The sequence below is a fragment of the Halichondria panicea genome, chromosome 9 (assembly GCF_963675165.1).
Source record: "Halichondria panicea chromosome 9, odHalPani1.1, whole genome shotgun sequence".
Classification (NCBI taxonomy): domain Eukaryota; kingdom Metazoa; phylum Porifera; class Demospongiae; order Suberitida; family Halichondriidae; genus Halichondria; species Halichondria panicea.
This window is the reverse complement of record NC_087385.1, coordinates 3,662,617-3,678,301: the sequence shown is the minus strand read 5'-3', so window position 1 is coordinate 3,678,301 and position 15,685 is coordinate 3,662,617. Positions and strand designations below refer to the sequence as shown.

The 15,685-nt window shown below is 42.4% G+C and overlaps 2 protein-coding genes across 2 annotated transcripts in view; one reads left to right on the top strand and one right to left on the bottom strand.

The window, feature by feature from the left end:
• Positions 1 to 15,685, top strand: part of LOC135341827 (dynein axonemal heavy chain 1-like) — a 42,821-nt gene that overhangs the window by 21,771 nt on the left and 5,365 nt on the right. Inside the window, exons 31-57 of the mRNA XM_064538489.1 lie at positions 16 to 102; positions 197 to 383; positions 543 to 789; positions 875 to 1,052; positions 1,920 to 2,234; positions 2,387 to 2,542; positions 5,846 to 6,100; positions 6,239 to 6,399; positions 6,544 to 6,843; positions 7,598 to 7,808; positions 7,909 to 8,142; positions 9,193 to 9,389; positions 9,537 to 9,881; positions 10,042 to 10,210; positions 10,552 to 10,743; positions 10,797 to 10,874; positions 11,377 to 11,595; positions 11,681 to 12,040; positions 12,258 to 12,449; positions 12,612 to 12,743; positions 13,003 to 13,248; positions 13,349 to 13,569; positions 13,621 to 13,710; positions 13,780 to 14,005; positions 14,187 to 14,382; positions 14,607 to 14,758; positions 15,245 to 15,544. Of these exons, the coding sequence (XP_064394559.1) occupies positions 16 to 102; positions 197 to 383; positions 543 to 789; positions 875 to 1,052; positions 1,920 to 2,234; positions 2,387 to 2,542; positions 5,846 to 6,100; positions 6,239 to 6,399; positions 6,544 to 6,843; positions 7,598 to 7,808; positions 7,909 to 8,142; positions 9,193 to 9,389; positions 9,537 to 9,881; positions 10,042 to 10,210; positions 10,552 to 10,743; positions 10,797 to 10,874; positions 11,377 to 11,595; positions 11,681 to 12,040; positions 12,258 to 12,449; positions 12,612 to 12,743; positions 13,003 to 13,248; positions 13,349 to 13,569; positions 13,621 to 13,710; positions 13,780 to 14,005; positions 14,187 to 14,382; positions 14,607 to 14,758; positions 15,245 to 15,544 (5,646 nt within the window). The remainder of the gene's footprint in view (positions 1 to 15; positions 103 to 196; positions 384 to 542; positions 790 to 874; positions 1,053 to 1,919; positions 2,235 to 2,386; positions 2,543 to 5,845; positions 6,101 to 6,238; positions 6,400 to 6,543; positions 6,844 to 7,597; positions 7,809 to 7,908; positions 8,143 to 9,192; positions 9,390 to 9,536; positions 9,882 to 10,041; positions 10,211 to 10,551; positions 10,744 to 10,796; positions 10,875 to 11,376; positions 11,596 to 11,680; positions 12,041 to 12,257; positions 12,450 to 12,611; positions 12,744 to 13,002; positions 13,249 to 13,348; positions 13,570 to 13,620; positions 13,711 to 13,779; positions 14,006 to 14,186; positions 14,383 to 14,606; positions 14,759 to 15,244; positions 15,545 to 15,685) is intronic.
• On the bottom strand, positions 2,750 to 4,995 carry LOC135341836 (uncharacterized). Its single transcript, XM_064538507.1, has one exon. It carries the CDS (start codon positions 4,983 to 4,985, stop codon positions 2,955 to 2,957), a length of 2,031 nt encoding a protein of 676 aa, XP_064394577.1. The 5' UTR covers positions 4,986 to 4,995; the 3' UTR covers positions 2,750 to 2,954.

Below are 15,685 nucleotides of genomic sequence, written 5' to 3'. Positions count from 1 at the left end.
TAATTGTCTATACAGGATCATTATGATTTTGGTATGAGGGCTGTGAAAACTGTGATTTCTGCCGCTGGTAACATCAAAAGAGAATTCCCAGATATGGATGAGGTAAGTACTCATCAGTGTATACAGTAGTACGTGTATATACAGCTGTACAGTAGAGATACTAGATACTGTATTGCCCCATCTTACACCCTTACAGGAACTAATTGTCTTGCGTGCCATCCGTGATGCCAATGTTCCAAAGTTCCTAATGGAGGACTTGAAGCTATTTACTGGCATCGTGTCGGATCTGTTCCCCAAAATACAAGACGTCCCAGTAGACTATGGGGAGATGGAGTTGAGTATCAGAGAAAAGAGCATTGAGCATGGATTGGAGGATGTGGAAGGTACAAATGAACATCTATTACTGAAACGTTTACTTTCTTTAGGTACATCTTGTACAATGCATGTAAGTTCCCCAATATCGCCTTTTCAGTTAACATATTTACCCACACCACAAACCCTACTATTGTTTCCAATTGCTGCAAATATTCTCTGTCCTCTAGGTTTTGTGAATAAGTGCATTCAGCTGTATGAGACCACCGTAGTACGTCATGGGCTCATGTTGGTAGGGCCCTCCCTATCTGGCAAGACAAAGTGTTACCACGTCCTGCGGGATGCTCTCTCCTCACTTAAGGGGAAAAGTACTCCCGGAGGAGTACCTTTTGAACAGGTCTACTCTTTTGTGCTCAATCCAAAGTCTATCACCATGGGTCAGCTATATGGAGAGTTTGACGCTATGACCCACGAATGGTAAGATGGCATAGTATACTGATTTTTCTCTGTGCATACATTGTATATGTATTGTATGTACCTGAATCATCTGCTAACCAACCAGGACGGATGGAATCCTTGCTTGCCTTATTCGGGCTGGTGTGGCAGCAGACAATTCTGACAAGAAGTGGTTTGTATTCGATGGTCCAGTAGATGCCATCTGGATCGAAAACATGAACACCGTCCTTGACGATAACAAAAAACTCTGTCTGAGCAGTGGAGAGATCATCAAACTCACTGAGGTCAGTGTTATCAGTGAATAGATACCTATAGTGTACTAGCCTCGTCCCCAGGCTTTACTTTTTCTTGTTCTTGTCTGGCTCTTAATATAAATGAGCTAGAGATGATGGGAGACACTAAAGAAGGACATGATGGACGTGAAAGAAAATGTAAAGCCTGGTATGTGAAGTCCGTGATCCACATACATTTTTATGAACGTGGGCGATAATGTAGCCCACAATTGTGACATAGAGTATTCTCCCACGCATTAATTAAGACACTAGAAAATCTACCGAAGTATTAAAGTATATAAAGGCCAGGAGCAGACTGAGAGATCAAGCTCAGTGGAGAACCAGCATGCCCAGCTCTGATAGCAGGTAGCTTAGTAGCTACCTGCTAGATAATGATGACTAAGCTATTAGTTTAGCAAATCTAGCTCAGCATGGCACAACAAAACTGAATAGTAGAATCTAGCTAGATCTAGACAATCTAGTACTAGTAGGTATAGTTAGCTAGCTTGTATAACACATTAAACTGCTTGCCAATTCCAAGTCTATGGCCATGCATGTCCACCAGTCCTGCACAAAGTATAGAGATCGAGGTGGGCAGTCCAATGTCTCAACGTCTACCTACCCACGCTCAATTTCACCCTTCTACCACCCTTCTACCATCACGCGACTTCGCATACCAGGCTCTCTTTTTTCTAACTTTACCTCTATTCTTTCTTTTTTCCTCCAATTAGTATTGTATTTTATCTTATTGAACGATTGTGACAAAGAACAGAAAAAAGGAGAGCCTGGGAACGAGGCTAATAGTGTACTGCATGTACAATCATGTATAAAACAAGCATGTGACTTTCCATAGTTATGTACTTGCCTCCCTGCGTACAGGCAATGACAATGATGTTTGAGGTGCAGGATCTTGCAGTTGCCTCGCCTGCCACTGTCAGTCGATGTGGCATGGTCTACCTGGAGCCCTCCATACTAGGTCTTACTCCATTTGTACGCTGCTGGCTCAAGCAACTACCCTCAGCGTTGGCCCCTTACAAAGAACAGTTCGAAATTTTGTTTCACAATTTCATGGAGCCAAGTATTAAATTTTTGAGGAGAAACCTGAAGGAGTTTGTGCCGACCAGTAATGGCAGTCTGACCTTTTCACTCCTGAAACTTTTAGAGAGCTTCTTTGTGCCTTTCATACCACGTGATGTAAGTGCTCAATCTGCATTGTTACAAATTTCATTGTAAGAAAGTAGTTAGGATACTGTCATCGCGATTGGTTCTTAGTTAAACTATTAGCATGTATTCCACCATCACCATGTTGTGTCCCATGTGTAGCATTATTCTGTATGCACATGTAGGGCGAGAATATTCCCACTGACAAATTGAATGCAATAGCCAAACTGGTGGAGCCCTGGTTCTTGTTCTCTGTTGTCTGGGGCATCGGGGCCACAGTCGATGCTGCCTCCAGGATGAAGTTTGACGTGTTCCTCAGGGAAAAAATCGAAGAGCACAATGTGAGTACCAATATATACACATGCAGTCAGGGAGAAAGCAGTTTGAAAGCAAATGGCCGTATCTTTGTTGAAACTTACTCTCTCGGCCCCTTTATTCGTATAATAAGAAACAGCCGACTATATGGTAGAGCTGATCACGTGTGTGGGTGGGTGTTCGTGTACGTGCCTTCCTTCCTGTCTGCTTGCCTGTCTGCCTATCTGTCTGTCTGTGTATTCCAGCTTTAATTGCTTAACAGTTGTGATGCGAGTACAACTTTTACACAGTTTATATAGGCTTTCATGTTAGTGTTTGTCTTGGTTGTTACCTTTGATCATGGGGACACACATGTATGTTCCCAATTGTATTGATACAAAAAGTTAAAAATATCGAGTTATGCTCATGACTAACATAAATAAATAATATGTAGTATTGTCAAAAAATGCTGGCTAATTCTATTTCAATCCTAGAGGGGTCGCCTCCCACCACCATAAGTTTGTTGTCAGGAAGGAGGGCGGTGAGGCATTGAGAGCGAGCAGTGGACATCTGACTGACTACTGTCCATGAGTTACTGCCCGGATTGTAGAGATATATGTCCTTTGTGCGACTATTCGATGAAGTCTCCCCACCCACTGATAGTAGGAGACCATTAATGGTAGCTAGTGTGGATCGACTTACAGGTAGAGAGGCAATCTTTTCCCAGACATCTGAGCTTGATCGAGACTGAACTAGTGTGAATAGTGAGCACTTGAGGACCGACTTTGGGCTATAGTTGTCGTGCAAGTAAATGTGCTCGCCGCAAATTGCTATTGATGGTTGCTTCATTGAGAATGGGAGTGAACTGACAGTGGACCACTGCTTCCTCGGAGTACTCAGCACTTCTACGGCGTTCGAATTTCTATTATCTGTTCCTCCTGCAACTACTAGAGTAAAATTTGAGTACACGGCTGCAGGTGCATAGCGTCTAGTTGTCATAGGTGGAAACTGTTTCCCCCATTTTCCGTTAATGAAACAGTATAGCTGGTTAGACTTTTTCTCTGCTGTGCTCCATCCGTGTACCCGTCCCCCGATAGTAGTTAGCATACCTTCGATGTTAATGACTGTATATTCAATATTTGGATGAGCGGGTAGTTTACGCCATTGATTAGCGCTAGAGCTGAGCACGTAGGTACAGCTAAGACCACACATGTATATTGTAGTCCCAATCGTGGTAGATGATCCTTTTGTTATTGTGTAAGGCGCATCAGGTAGTGTCTCCCATTTGAGACTAACAGAAAGCTCAGTTTGTGGCTGGCCTAATTCACTGTGTGTTTTTGTGTGGTGCAAATCATTTGGTCGTTCATTGTGCTCTGAACCATTCCCTTTCTGAGATACTGTGCCCATCTCCTCATCGAACTCTAGTTGTATATGTAGTCTACTCAATTCTTGTTTTACTAATTTTAGTTCCTCTTGAAGGGCTTGCAATTCGTGATCAACTAGTTGTAGCTGTTCTTCTTTCATTTGCATGATCTCTGTATCTTGCTGTGGGCTGACTATGGGTCTAGAATCTCTTAATGTGCTTTTGATGACATCTACTGTTTCACAGAGCTGTTTGGTGGTGGGTCGATCCACATCTTTGTCTTTTAGACAATCCAATGTAATAGAGAGTAGAGGGTGGGTGGACTCAATCAGGTGGATATGCGTTTGTCGTCTTTCCACCTCGAGGGCAAGAGCTTCTTGACTGATCTTCGTGATTCGATTAGCAGGATCAGGGAACTGTCGTGTCGCAATCTGAATTAAGAGCACGCCAAAAGAGAAAGAGTCAAGTTTCTCTGTGTACACCGGTGGTTCATTTAGGACTTCTGGTGGCATGAACACTCGTTTTCTCGGGCAAGTACGTACAGTAGTGAATTTTGACATCCCAAAATCAGTGACCTTCGCTCGAGTTCCTGCAATCAGTAGGACATTGTTGCTAGAGAGGTCACAATGAATGATCCCATTAGAGTGAAGAAAGGCAAGTGCTTGAGCTATATCATAAGAGAGGTTGACTTGGATGTGGTAGGGAATGTCTCCTAGTGATGACTCGAGGAAGTGTGTCAGATTCTCATCCATGAGCTCCATCAGAAGAACTGGGGTGTTTGTTTCAGGATCACGGTAGATCCCTAGGTACTGCACAATGTTAGGATGGCCAATGCGGCTTAAAAATTGACATTCAGACTCAAATTGATAGATATGCTGCTCAACGTTGTTATCAGATGCTTGAACAGGATAGACGAGCTTGGCGGCACAAATAAGCTGATCACATTTGGCTTTAAACACGACTCCAGTACCGAGGGCCTGTTCCTTCAGTAGCTTAATACTTTTGAAGGCATACTTTTGCTCTTTGTCTTGTACAGGCCCTCCTGAGTAAAACTTTTGTCTTACAGCCATTTGAACAGCTATATGTACACTTCTCTGCTGCTTTTTAGTGGGTGTGTCTGTTAACATTATTCATTATCTGAATTCAAGCCAATGTTGTCAAGGTTATTGCCCACACATACGCAAGGTGAATATTGTTTACAGTTATCCCATTGCCATAAATGGTGACATACTCTCTTGAGTGTCCAATTTGATCAAATGCTCAAATTACTCAACAATATTATTGCAATATTATGTTACAACACCCAACGTCTCTGATAACTTGTTGTGCATGTGCTTTCATCTGTTTAGTCACAGATAATTACAAAGTATAGCTAGTGTATTGTCGTGGACAAGGTGATTATCGTTACCCCATCACAACCAGTTTAGCAACATGTGTCTGCATTCATATGAGCATTGATAATATTTCTGTCGCACAAAATTACTTATGCACCCACTATAAGAGAAATTGCACAACATTCCTTAACATTATGTTTCCTTTCGGGGGGTGTAGTGGAAAATACACAAGGGAATTTGAAGCGATTTGTGTTCTACTTATGAAATCAACGTAATGATAATTAGGCTGGAGGTTCCAGTCTGCGGCGTTCAAGTGAAAAAGCGCTAGATAATTGATTTATGTGAGCGGCTACCATGTTGTATATATTGCACATAATTATTGCACCTCGCTTTTATTAAGGTTCAGTCTGTACAATCCCGGTTGATACTTTATATAAGACCCCACGAAAGATGCTGAGTTAGCATTCCTATAGAGGTTCCCACTGTTCTAGTAGTTCCTATACTGTTCCATGGTTCACAATCCCATTGAAATTATGGTGTTTAATCGAGCATAATATTTTTAGAGCCTTAAAATTATGCTCTCATAATTATAATTCTAGCTCTACAGCACGGTACGTGTTATTTATTTTGAGCTATCACATTCCCCCATACAGATCAAAATGCCTTTTCCAGAGGGTAGTATAGTGTACAACTACCGTCTCGATGACGGGGGAGCCAGCAAGAGAGAAGACGATGACGACGATGACAAGAAGAAAAATAAGGCTCAGATTCGTTGGATTGGGTGGATGGAGGACAAGCCTGAGTTTGTGGTGGACCCTACCATGAGATTCTCCGATATCATTGTTCCCACAATAGACACTGTCAGAGCTCACTTTTTATTGGAACTACTCATCAATAGTTCTAAGCAGGTGGTGAACCGTGTATGTACGTAGTATTATAATGGCTTTTCACATCCAATTTTGTACATTGTGTCTGTATATGTTTATATTTAGGATTTGTATTCGCAGTTCTGTTCAATTTTAAGACTGTTTTATATATGTTATCAGGTTTTGTGTGTGGGGCCCACTGGTACTGGCAAGACTCTGACCACCTCCGACAAGCTCCTTAGAGGCATGTCCTCTACCTACCTTTCCCACTTCATTGCCTTCTCTGCCCAGACATCAGCCAACCAGACACAGGACATCATAGACTCAAAGTTGGACAAAAGGTGTTCTTTATTTGACGTTCATAAATTTGGAGTTGGTACATGTATACTGTATACAGTGTATCAGTAGTGTTTTCATCTCATCACTCGTGTTATTTGTTCTGTTTTCATGTTTGCTTTACTCTTGATTTTGTCTGACCACTTCAGGCGCAAGGGAATATTTGGTCCTCCTCTTGGCAAGAAGTTCATCCTTTTCATTGATGATCTTAACATGCCAGCCTTGGAGGTGTACGGGGCCCAGCCTCCCATAGAGCTGGTCAGACAATGGATGGACCATGGTGGGTGGTACGACAGGAAAGCAATCGGATCATTTCGTAAATTAGTGGATATTTCATTTGTGTGTGCCATGGGACCTCCTGGTGGAGGCAGGAACCCCATCACCCCTCGACTTCAGAGGCACTTTAACATCCTATCCTTCACTGAACTTGAAGATTCTTCTAAAGAAAGGTTAAATCTATATCCGTGCGATAATTTTCCATGAACTGATGTACGTTTTCGTTCCTGTTCTTATGTACACATAACCAAGCAGGCTACATGTATATAATTATGTATATGAAACTGAGTTTGATACTAATCCAGAGAATTTACGTATAGCGGGTACCGTATATCTTCTAATTTATCGGACACTTCTAATTACCCCGGACACTCTTTTGGGCGATTTTCGTTGTTCTAATACAACGGACACTCCAGTGCTTTAATATTACATTTGTTCTAAATATCCGGACAATACCCTTGAAAAGTTGAGTTTCATTCATAGACGGCAAGTAAGACTTAGAGTGCTACAGTTAGATAGCTTTGAGAGCTAGTTTTAGATAGCTAGTGCAACTATTCAGTCGCACACTGTTCTATTAAACTTAGCTAGCTCGCATGCAGCTGCTTGCTTGTTCTAATTATTCCGGACACTTTGCATGCTCTATAAAAATCTGTTCCAATTATACCCGGACAATTTCCAAAATAAGTATTTTTTGCTGTCCGATAAATTAGAAGATATACGGTAATTTTCGTGGGGTAAAAAATTCATTCAACTCGAGAAACGGTGGTTTTCGTGAGTAAAAATTTCGTTTAGTCTTGTTGCCTGCACTGCATTCCTACGTTCAGGTAAGCCACGCCTACGTTAAAATTTCGTGGAGGTCAGCTTGCCCACGAAAATTACCCGCTATACGGTACTTAATCACTGGTATTTTGCTTTCATACCCTATAGGATATTTTCTGCCATAATGAACTCATGGCTGACGAGCTTCCCTGATGCCGAGGCAACCATCCTCACATTAGTGAAAGCCACCATCAAGGTCTACACCACTATTACCACTGAGCTACTACCCACCCCTGCCAAGTCACACTACACCTTCAACCTCAGGGACCTCTCTAAAGTCTTTCAGGGAATGCTTATGGTAACATCTACAAGAATCAAGGTCAGTTAAAAGTTGTAGTCACTGGAATTATAGTCCAGCCTAGCCCTACCTATTAACTGTACCAACTATAGCTACCGGCTTCTCTAATAATTCCCCATAGGAGCTGCCATCCCTACTCAAGCTGTGGTGCCATGAATGTGGTAGGGTGTTTGAGGACCGTTTGGTCAGTACTGAGGACAGACAATGGTTTCAACAGCTCCTTCGGGGTCGACTTTCCGATGAGTTTAAGTCCAGCCCCGACGATATCCTTGGAGAAGGTATCCTCCTTTATGGGGACTTCATGGCCCCCAATGCTGATGTCAAGGTCTATGATGAGATTACGGACTATGAAAAGGTGTGTGTGTGTGTGTGTGTACATCATAATAATTCTACAGCTTCTATTCTACCGAGATTACGCTCACCCAAATTTCATGCTACACAGCAACTTATAGGTAGAATGGGCTTGTATTTGTCTCAAATTTACGCCCACCCAGATGATTGCCTCGAAATTATTTCCACTAGTTAGACTGAGATGCCAGCGCTTAAAATTTCAGTTACACAATGAGTCAATAGTCAATTATTATGGTTAGTGGTACATGTAGCTAGGTATAAAGAAAAGTGTACATCAGTCGTCAATTGTCATCAGTTAGTCTCATTAGGGTTGTTCCTTGTCTCTAACACTGGCAAATAGGAGCAATTAGAGAAGCAGATATCTATTCAGAGCTAACCGCTCTTACACAAAGAAACCATTTTTTTAACATGCTTGCCAGACCATAGATGAAGAGAGAGGGATTGGCAACGAAAGCGGCTCACATGATATTTACATTGGACCATCCGTGTTTCGCTTCTAGAAAACCTGAGAAGCCAATGCATACATTTCTAAAGACCCCCTTTTTTACGGACACTAAAGCAATTTATTCATGTTTAGCCTTCCCACGTGCCTCGATTAAAACCTTCGAAGCACAGATGTAACACGAGGGTGTTTTGTTTTCAATCCCTCTCTCTTCTATGGTAAAACTGCATGATTCACTCTCATCGTGACTGATGGCATCACTTTCTTTCTGGTGGTCGTATTTTAAGCAAATTAGCTTACCGTGAACTCTCGTTAATCCGGTCACCCTTGGGACAGTGCAGGTTGGTCGAAATAGCAAGGTGGCAGAAAATTGCTGTGGTTAAATAGCGGTCACTACCTTGAATCTAATGACTAGTATGCAGTTCTGTCTCGAGGATAATGAATCTGCCAATCAAACCCAAAATATCATATCCGGTCGTAGGCGTAGGAATTTTCACTAAAAGCGGGGGTGGGCGTAATTTTGGACGTACATGTAGGCACAATCTCTGGTTGTGCACAGCCTTGTACAAAGGACAAACATGTAATACTTTGATACATCTCACATACATGTAGATGAAGAAAATCTGTGAGGAGTACCTTGATGACTACAACCAGATTAATACAGCTCAGATGAAGCTAGTTCTGTTTTTGGATGCTCTACGTCATGTGTGTCGTATTTCCAGAATCATTCGTCAGCCTTTAGGCAATGCACTGCTACTTGGTGTGGGAGGTAGTGGCAGACAGAGCTTGACAAGACTCTCCGCTCACATGTAAGCTAAATTGTGTAGATCCTTCACAAGTTTGTGCTTCCTAGGTTTTACGTTGTTGTGTTGTACCTGGAAGATAATCATCTAGAAGTACATGTATCTACATAATTATGTGCAATTTAATGTTCATGGTACGTGGTTCATTTTCAGGGCAGAGTATGATCTGTTCCAAATTGAGCTTTCCAAGAACTATGGCACAACTGAATGGAGGGAGGACATCAGGAACTGCCTCATGAAAGCTGGTGCTGAGAACACTCAAGTAGTGTTTCTATTCTCTGACACTCAAATTAAGAGTGAATCTATGTTGGAAGACTTGAACAATATCCTCAACTCTGGTGATGTGCCTAACATATACGCATTAGAGGATATGGACCGGATCTATAACGACATGAAGCCTCTGGTACAAGATGCTGGGCTGCAACCTACAAAGTCCAACCTGTTCTCAGCTTACACGAAGAGGGTCAAGAGCAACATCCATGTAGTCATTTGCATGAGGTAAGTGTATACTGTAGTTGCAGCGATGTGCATGCCATACATGTACATGTACATGTTTTATCTTAGGAGCAGCATTGAATACAACCAGAAAATTACGTAGCACAAATAATCTGTCCTGCAAATATATACACTAACACACCACACGATAACACACACCCAGTCCTATTGGAGAGGTATTCCGCTCCCGTCTCCGTCAGTTCCCCAGCTTTGTGAACTGTTGCACTATAGACTGGTTCTCTGAGTGGCCTGATGAGGCTCTCAAGTCAGTGGCTCAAAACTTTATACAGGAGATCACTGAGATTGAAAATCCTGACACCATACCAGGGCTGGTAAGCTAGTTATCTCTACCAGTATGGTAGAAAATGTTGAGGGTGTAAAATTTTGTCTTATTTAGAAAATTTCGCGGATAGTAAATTTTGTGGAGTAGAGTGTGGCACCTATTTCGCATGCGCATACGAAGCCTTCCACGGGTTCTAATTTTCGTGTTCTGCAGCCACCCACGAATAGTGCGAAATTAAAAATATCTCGACAATTTTTCACCCGTACGGTATAGTGGTGGAGGTTCATAATACCATAATTTATGTAGATGCAAAAATTGAACCGGATGACACATATTTGCTCTACATCTTAAATGTGATTTAACTACGGAAGTACGTACCTCCCACTCTAGGTTGATACCTGTGTAGTCATTCATCAGTCGGTTGCAAAAAAGTCATTCCAGTACAAGGCTGAGCTGTCACGATATAACTACGTCACTCCCACATCTTATCTGGAGCTTCTTGGAATATTTAGTAAAATGGCTAAGATGAAACAAACGGAGCTGAGCACGCAGAGAGACAGAACTAAGATTGGATTAGATAAGGTGAGATATTAATAGTTTGTACAAAGGGGAGTAATTACGTTGTTTCTTCGCAGCTATTAACAACAGCTGGTGAAGTAGGCAAGCTTCAGGAAGAGCTGGAAGAAATGCAGCCACAACTGGAGGCGGCTCAGGTATGTGCATACATGTGTCTATGTCATAATCATCTGGTGTTTGTTTTTGTCGAGTGGAATTGTGACTATAATTATATGCAACCCTTGGGCTCACCGGATTTATTTCAGGACAATTCTTAGAGAGGGCGAAATGTTGAAACCCGAATTTTTCCAAGGAGGTCTGACATGCATGCCTCGATTTAGCAATTAGCCTCTGCAATAGCGTTGAGCGTGGGCGGAATTGTGCCTAGATTATCCGCCCACGCTCAACGTTATTGCAGAGGCTAATTGCTAAATCGAGGCACGCGTGCTATACTTCCTCTGCCAAGTTCGGGGGGCTTGGGGGTATGCCCCCCCCCCTCTGTATGCTAGGGGATCATAATTATATGCAGTATCATTCCTCTCTAAAATAATCCAGTTGCTAAATCACACCTTTAAAATTGTTCATTACGGTCAGATAATGTTTACTGATACATTCTGTAGCTCACCGCAATCTTTTCACAATTTTGGTCCTTGCATGTAGATTGAGACTGAACAGATGATGGAGCAGATCCAAAAGGACTCTGTGGTGGCCAATGAGACAAAGGCTGTGGTCCAGACAGAGGAGGAGGAAGCGACTGTTAAAGCTGAGAAGACCCAGGCTATTGCTGACGATGCTCAGAAGGACCTGGATGAGGCATTGCCTATGTTAGATGCTGCCCTCGCTAGTCTAAAGTCACTGAACAAGAATGATGTTGTAGAGGTGTGTTTTTCAAATTCAAACAACAACATTTGATGATCTTTACCAATCGTTGTTAATATGTCATTACTCCATAAAAATGCTCTAGGTGCGAGCTCTGCAGAGGCCCCCTATGGGTGTCAAGCTGGTCATAGATGCTGTGTGCATCATGAAGGAGATCAAACCCAAAAAGGTGCCTGGAGAAAAGCCAGGAGTCAAGATCGACGACTATTGGGAAGTAGGAAAAGCCGCACTGCAAGAACCAGCAAAGTTTTTGGACAGTCTTTACAAATTTGATCGTGATAATATTCCAGACAGTGTCATCACAAAGATTCAGCCGTACATTGACAATCCTGATTTTTCAACAGAAAATATCTCCAAGGTGTCTAAAGCATGTACATCCATCTGTCAGTGGGTGAGAGCCATGCACAAGTTCCACTTTGTGTCCAGGGCTGTGGCTCCAAAGAGGGTGAGTTACTGCTTAAGTGTATGCTATTGTGTTACATTTGCATTCCATCTACAATGTAGGTGTACACGTGTTCAATGATTACTGTCTTATAAAAACACTGTACTAGCGTTTAAGTGCTTTTAATTGTGTACTTTTAATTGTGAGTTCCTCAACACAGCTACATGTAACATGCTACACTATAAACTTATGTAATTCACTGTTTCCTCATAATTTTTAGGCTGCCCTAAAAGAGGCCAAGGAAAGTCTCGACAATACTCTTAAGCTGCTGAATGATGCCAAAACACGATTGAGGGAGGTGGAGGAGGGGATAGCTGCTCTGCAGGCGAAGTACAAGGAGTGTGTGGCCAAGAAAGAAGAGCTCAAGGAAAAGTGTGATCTCTGTGCTGCCAGACTAACAAGAGCTGAGAAGGTCAGTTTAATGCACATACCTGACAGTCATATACCTTGAGATATTACATGCACCACTACCAATTGTACAAGCTTTATCTGTGCTTGTATTGAGGTGTACTGCTTAAAAAATAATGGCTACATTGGACATAGTGTACTATCTTATTATACTCATATAACACAGCTCATTGGAGGTCTGGCTGATGAGAAGATCCGTTGGAAAGAGTCAGTAGACAACTTTGACAAACTCCTGGTCAATGTTATTGGTGATGTCATGATGTGTGCTGGAGTGGTGGCTTACCTTGGATCGTTCACTGTGAGTCTGGGTGCTATTTGGCAGCTAAAAGAGAAAATTAATGTTTGGACCACAAGTGCATGCTTAGCAGAATGTCGATTTCTGCAATTGTGTCGCTGTTATCCAGTAATAAAAGTGCTGCATTTTGATCACATGATTTGTCTGTCAATTCCAGTGTTTTATGTGCAACACTCTCGATATTGGGGTATGATCTTATAGCCAGTTGACTATATCAATATTTATAGTTCAAAGCTTTCATTTTATTTCCCCTCACACACAGGGAGAATATCGTGTAGCATTAGTCGAATCATGGCAAGCGTCCTTAATAATTTCCAAGGTGCCTCACACAGAGGGTGCCAACCTGTTTTCAATCCTGGCAGACCCAGTTAAGATCAGAAACTGGCAGATAGCTGGTCTACCAAGAGACACTCTGTCTGTGGAGAATGGTATCATAGTTCAATTCTCACGAAGATGGCCACTCTTCATTGACCCTCAGGGACAGGCCAACAAATGGGTCAAAAACATGGTGAGTGAGTGGGTAGTTGTCAGATAATAATGTCCGTATGTGATAATATATGTTATTCCTTGTGCAACTGTACGTGACGTGACTTACACGCATACATCAGGAAAAGGACAAGGGTTTGGATGTGGTCAAACTCACTGATAAGGACTTCCTCCGTAGCTTAGAAAATGCCGTTCGTTTTGGGAAGCCTTGCTTGCTGGAGAATGTAGCTGAAGAGCTAGACCCTGCATTGGAGCCCATATTGTTACAACAAACCTTCAAACAGGCTGGCAGCACTGTCATCAAACTGGGAGATTCTGTCATCCCATACCACGATGATTTCAAGTGAGTTGCATCGTTGTGTTAGGGCTAGCTACCATACTAGTCTCTCCCCAGATTCTATATCACCACCAAGCTTCCCAACCCTCACTACACCCCAGAGGTTTCCACCAAGGTCACCCTTGTAAACTTTACCCTCTCTCCAAGGTCAGTTTTGTGGCTTATTTATTGTAAGTTGACGTTCAACCTCATTCACACACTATAACATGGCCACAGTGGTCTGGAGGACCAACTCCTCGGTATAGTGGTGGCAGAGGAGAGGCCTGATCTGGAAGAGGCCAAGAATGCACTAATTGTGAGTAATGCCAAGATGAAGCAGGAGCTTAAAGAGATAGAGGACCAGATTCTTTATCGTCTCAGCAATGCGGAGGGTAACCCTGTGGATGATGTGGACCTTATCAAAGTACTTGAGGCCTCTAAGATAAAGTCACAGGAGATATCCGTGAGCAAGCTACTTACTTCGTATACTTTAAAAAGCACACAACTAATACAGTATTGTTTAACATTCGTTGAGTGCCATATTAGAACTGTGAGCGTTTTCTTCCTTGAAAATGTCTTGCTTACGGTAGTTATGTCATGCGCAGTACATGTACAGTGTGCATGCAAGCTGCTTTTTATTACAGGCTAAAGTGGCAGATGCTGAAAAAACTGAGGTGGAGATTGATGAGACCCGTAGCAAGTACATCCCAGTGGCAACTCGCACTCAACTCCTCTTTTTCTGTACCACTGATTTGTCCAGCATCGACCCCATGTATCAGTACTCCCTTGAATGGTATATTCGCATCTTCCTTGGCTCTATAGCCTCCGCTGAGAAGTCAGGTGCGCTACCTTAAGTTTGTGTAACCAAGGGCATGTAACTGACGATTACGTATAGGTCCTTTTAAACCTTAAAGTGGTATCTTCCAATAATTAGTATTAGGTCCATTACAGTGGTCGTTCGCACAAGCTTGTTACCATTCTTTTGCCCTTTGTTCCATGTGATGTGACTGAAAGTGTTTTGGAATAATAATGTATAAAACCCTTGTCTCCTTGTCTCTTTTCAGATTACCTTGAGGAACGTATCCACAATATCAATGAGTACTTCACCTTCAGTCTCTATTCCAATGTGTGTCGTTCCTTGTTTGAGAAACACAAGCTCCTCTTCTCATTCCTACTCTGTGCACGGATCTTGCAGAATGACAATAAAATTAATATGGTACGTGTGTAGAGTGTACATAATAATTGTTATTACACTGCCATTGTGTTGATGTTTTCTTTGCATGTAATAGCAAGGGTGTATAAAAGAGAGAGGGCATGCAACAGCTTGCGAGCAAAAACTGAAGTGGGCGGTGGAAAAGTACAGTAATATCTAAAAAAGTTTTTATACACCCTTGGTAATAGTTATTATTACATGGCAATGGATTGTGGTCAGCCTACCCCCCCCCCCCCCTGAGACCACTATATACACAAGGGCCAATAAACTGTTTGTGGCAGGAATTGCCATGTAACAACTACTCTGTTGCCTTGAAACCATATTTTGTTGACTTTCCCACAACGCAATATAATTATTTGGGCACTGCATTTCTTTTGATCTCAGAGGTCAAAAGGCAACAAATGCGCTTTTAGGCCACAGTTACGTACGTATTATGTTTTCCCAACACTGTTGGTGTAAATCACTCATTATTTTAATACACGTATATAGGATGAATGGCGTCACCTAATAGCTGGAGGTACGACCATCCCCAAACAGCTTCCCAATCCTGCTCCAAACTGGATATCAGATCGCATGTGGATGGATCTGCTCGGTCTCACTGCTCTGCCATGCCTGGCCACACTGCCTGAAGAGTTCCTGGACAACATAGAGGGTTTCAAGAGGATGTTTGATAGCAATGAGCCACACAGAGAACCTTTACCAGGTCACTGGGCCACCGATTTGGATGAGTTCCAGAAACTGCTAATGGTCAAGGGTGTGCGTGCTGATAAACTCACTAACGCCATGCAGGTACCTGCTCTGGAAGAACCCTGAGTCACATGCTTTTTCTTGCATTTATAATACACTCATTGTGTTGACTAAGCAATTACAGTCCTGTATGTATTTGTTGTCTGTCTTAACGACGCATGAGCACTGATGCTTAGTAGGTAT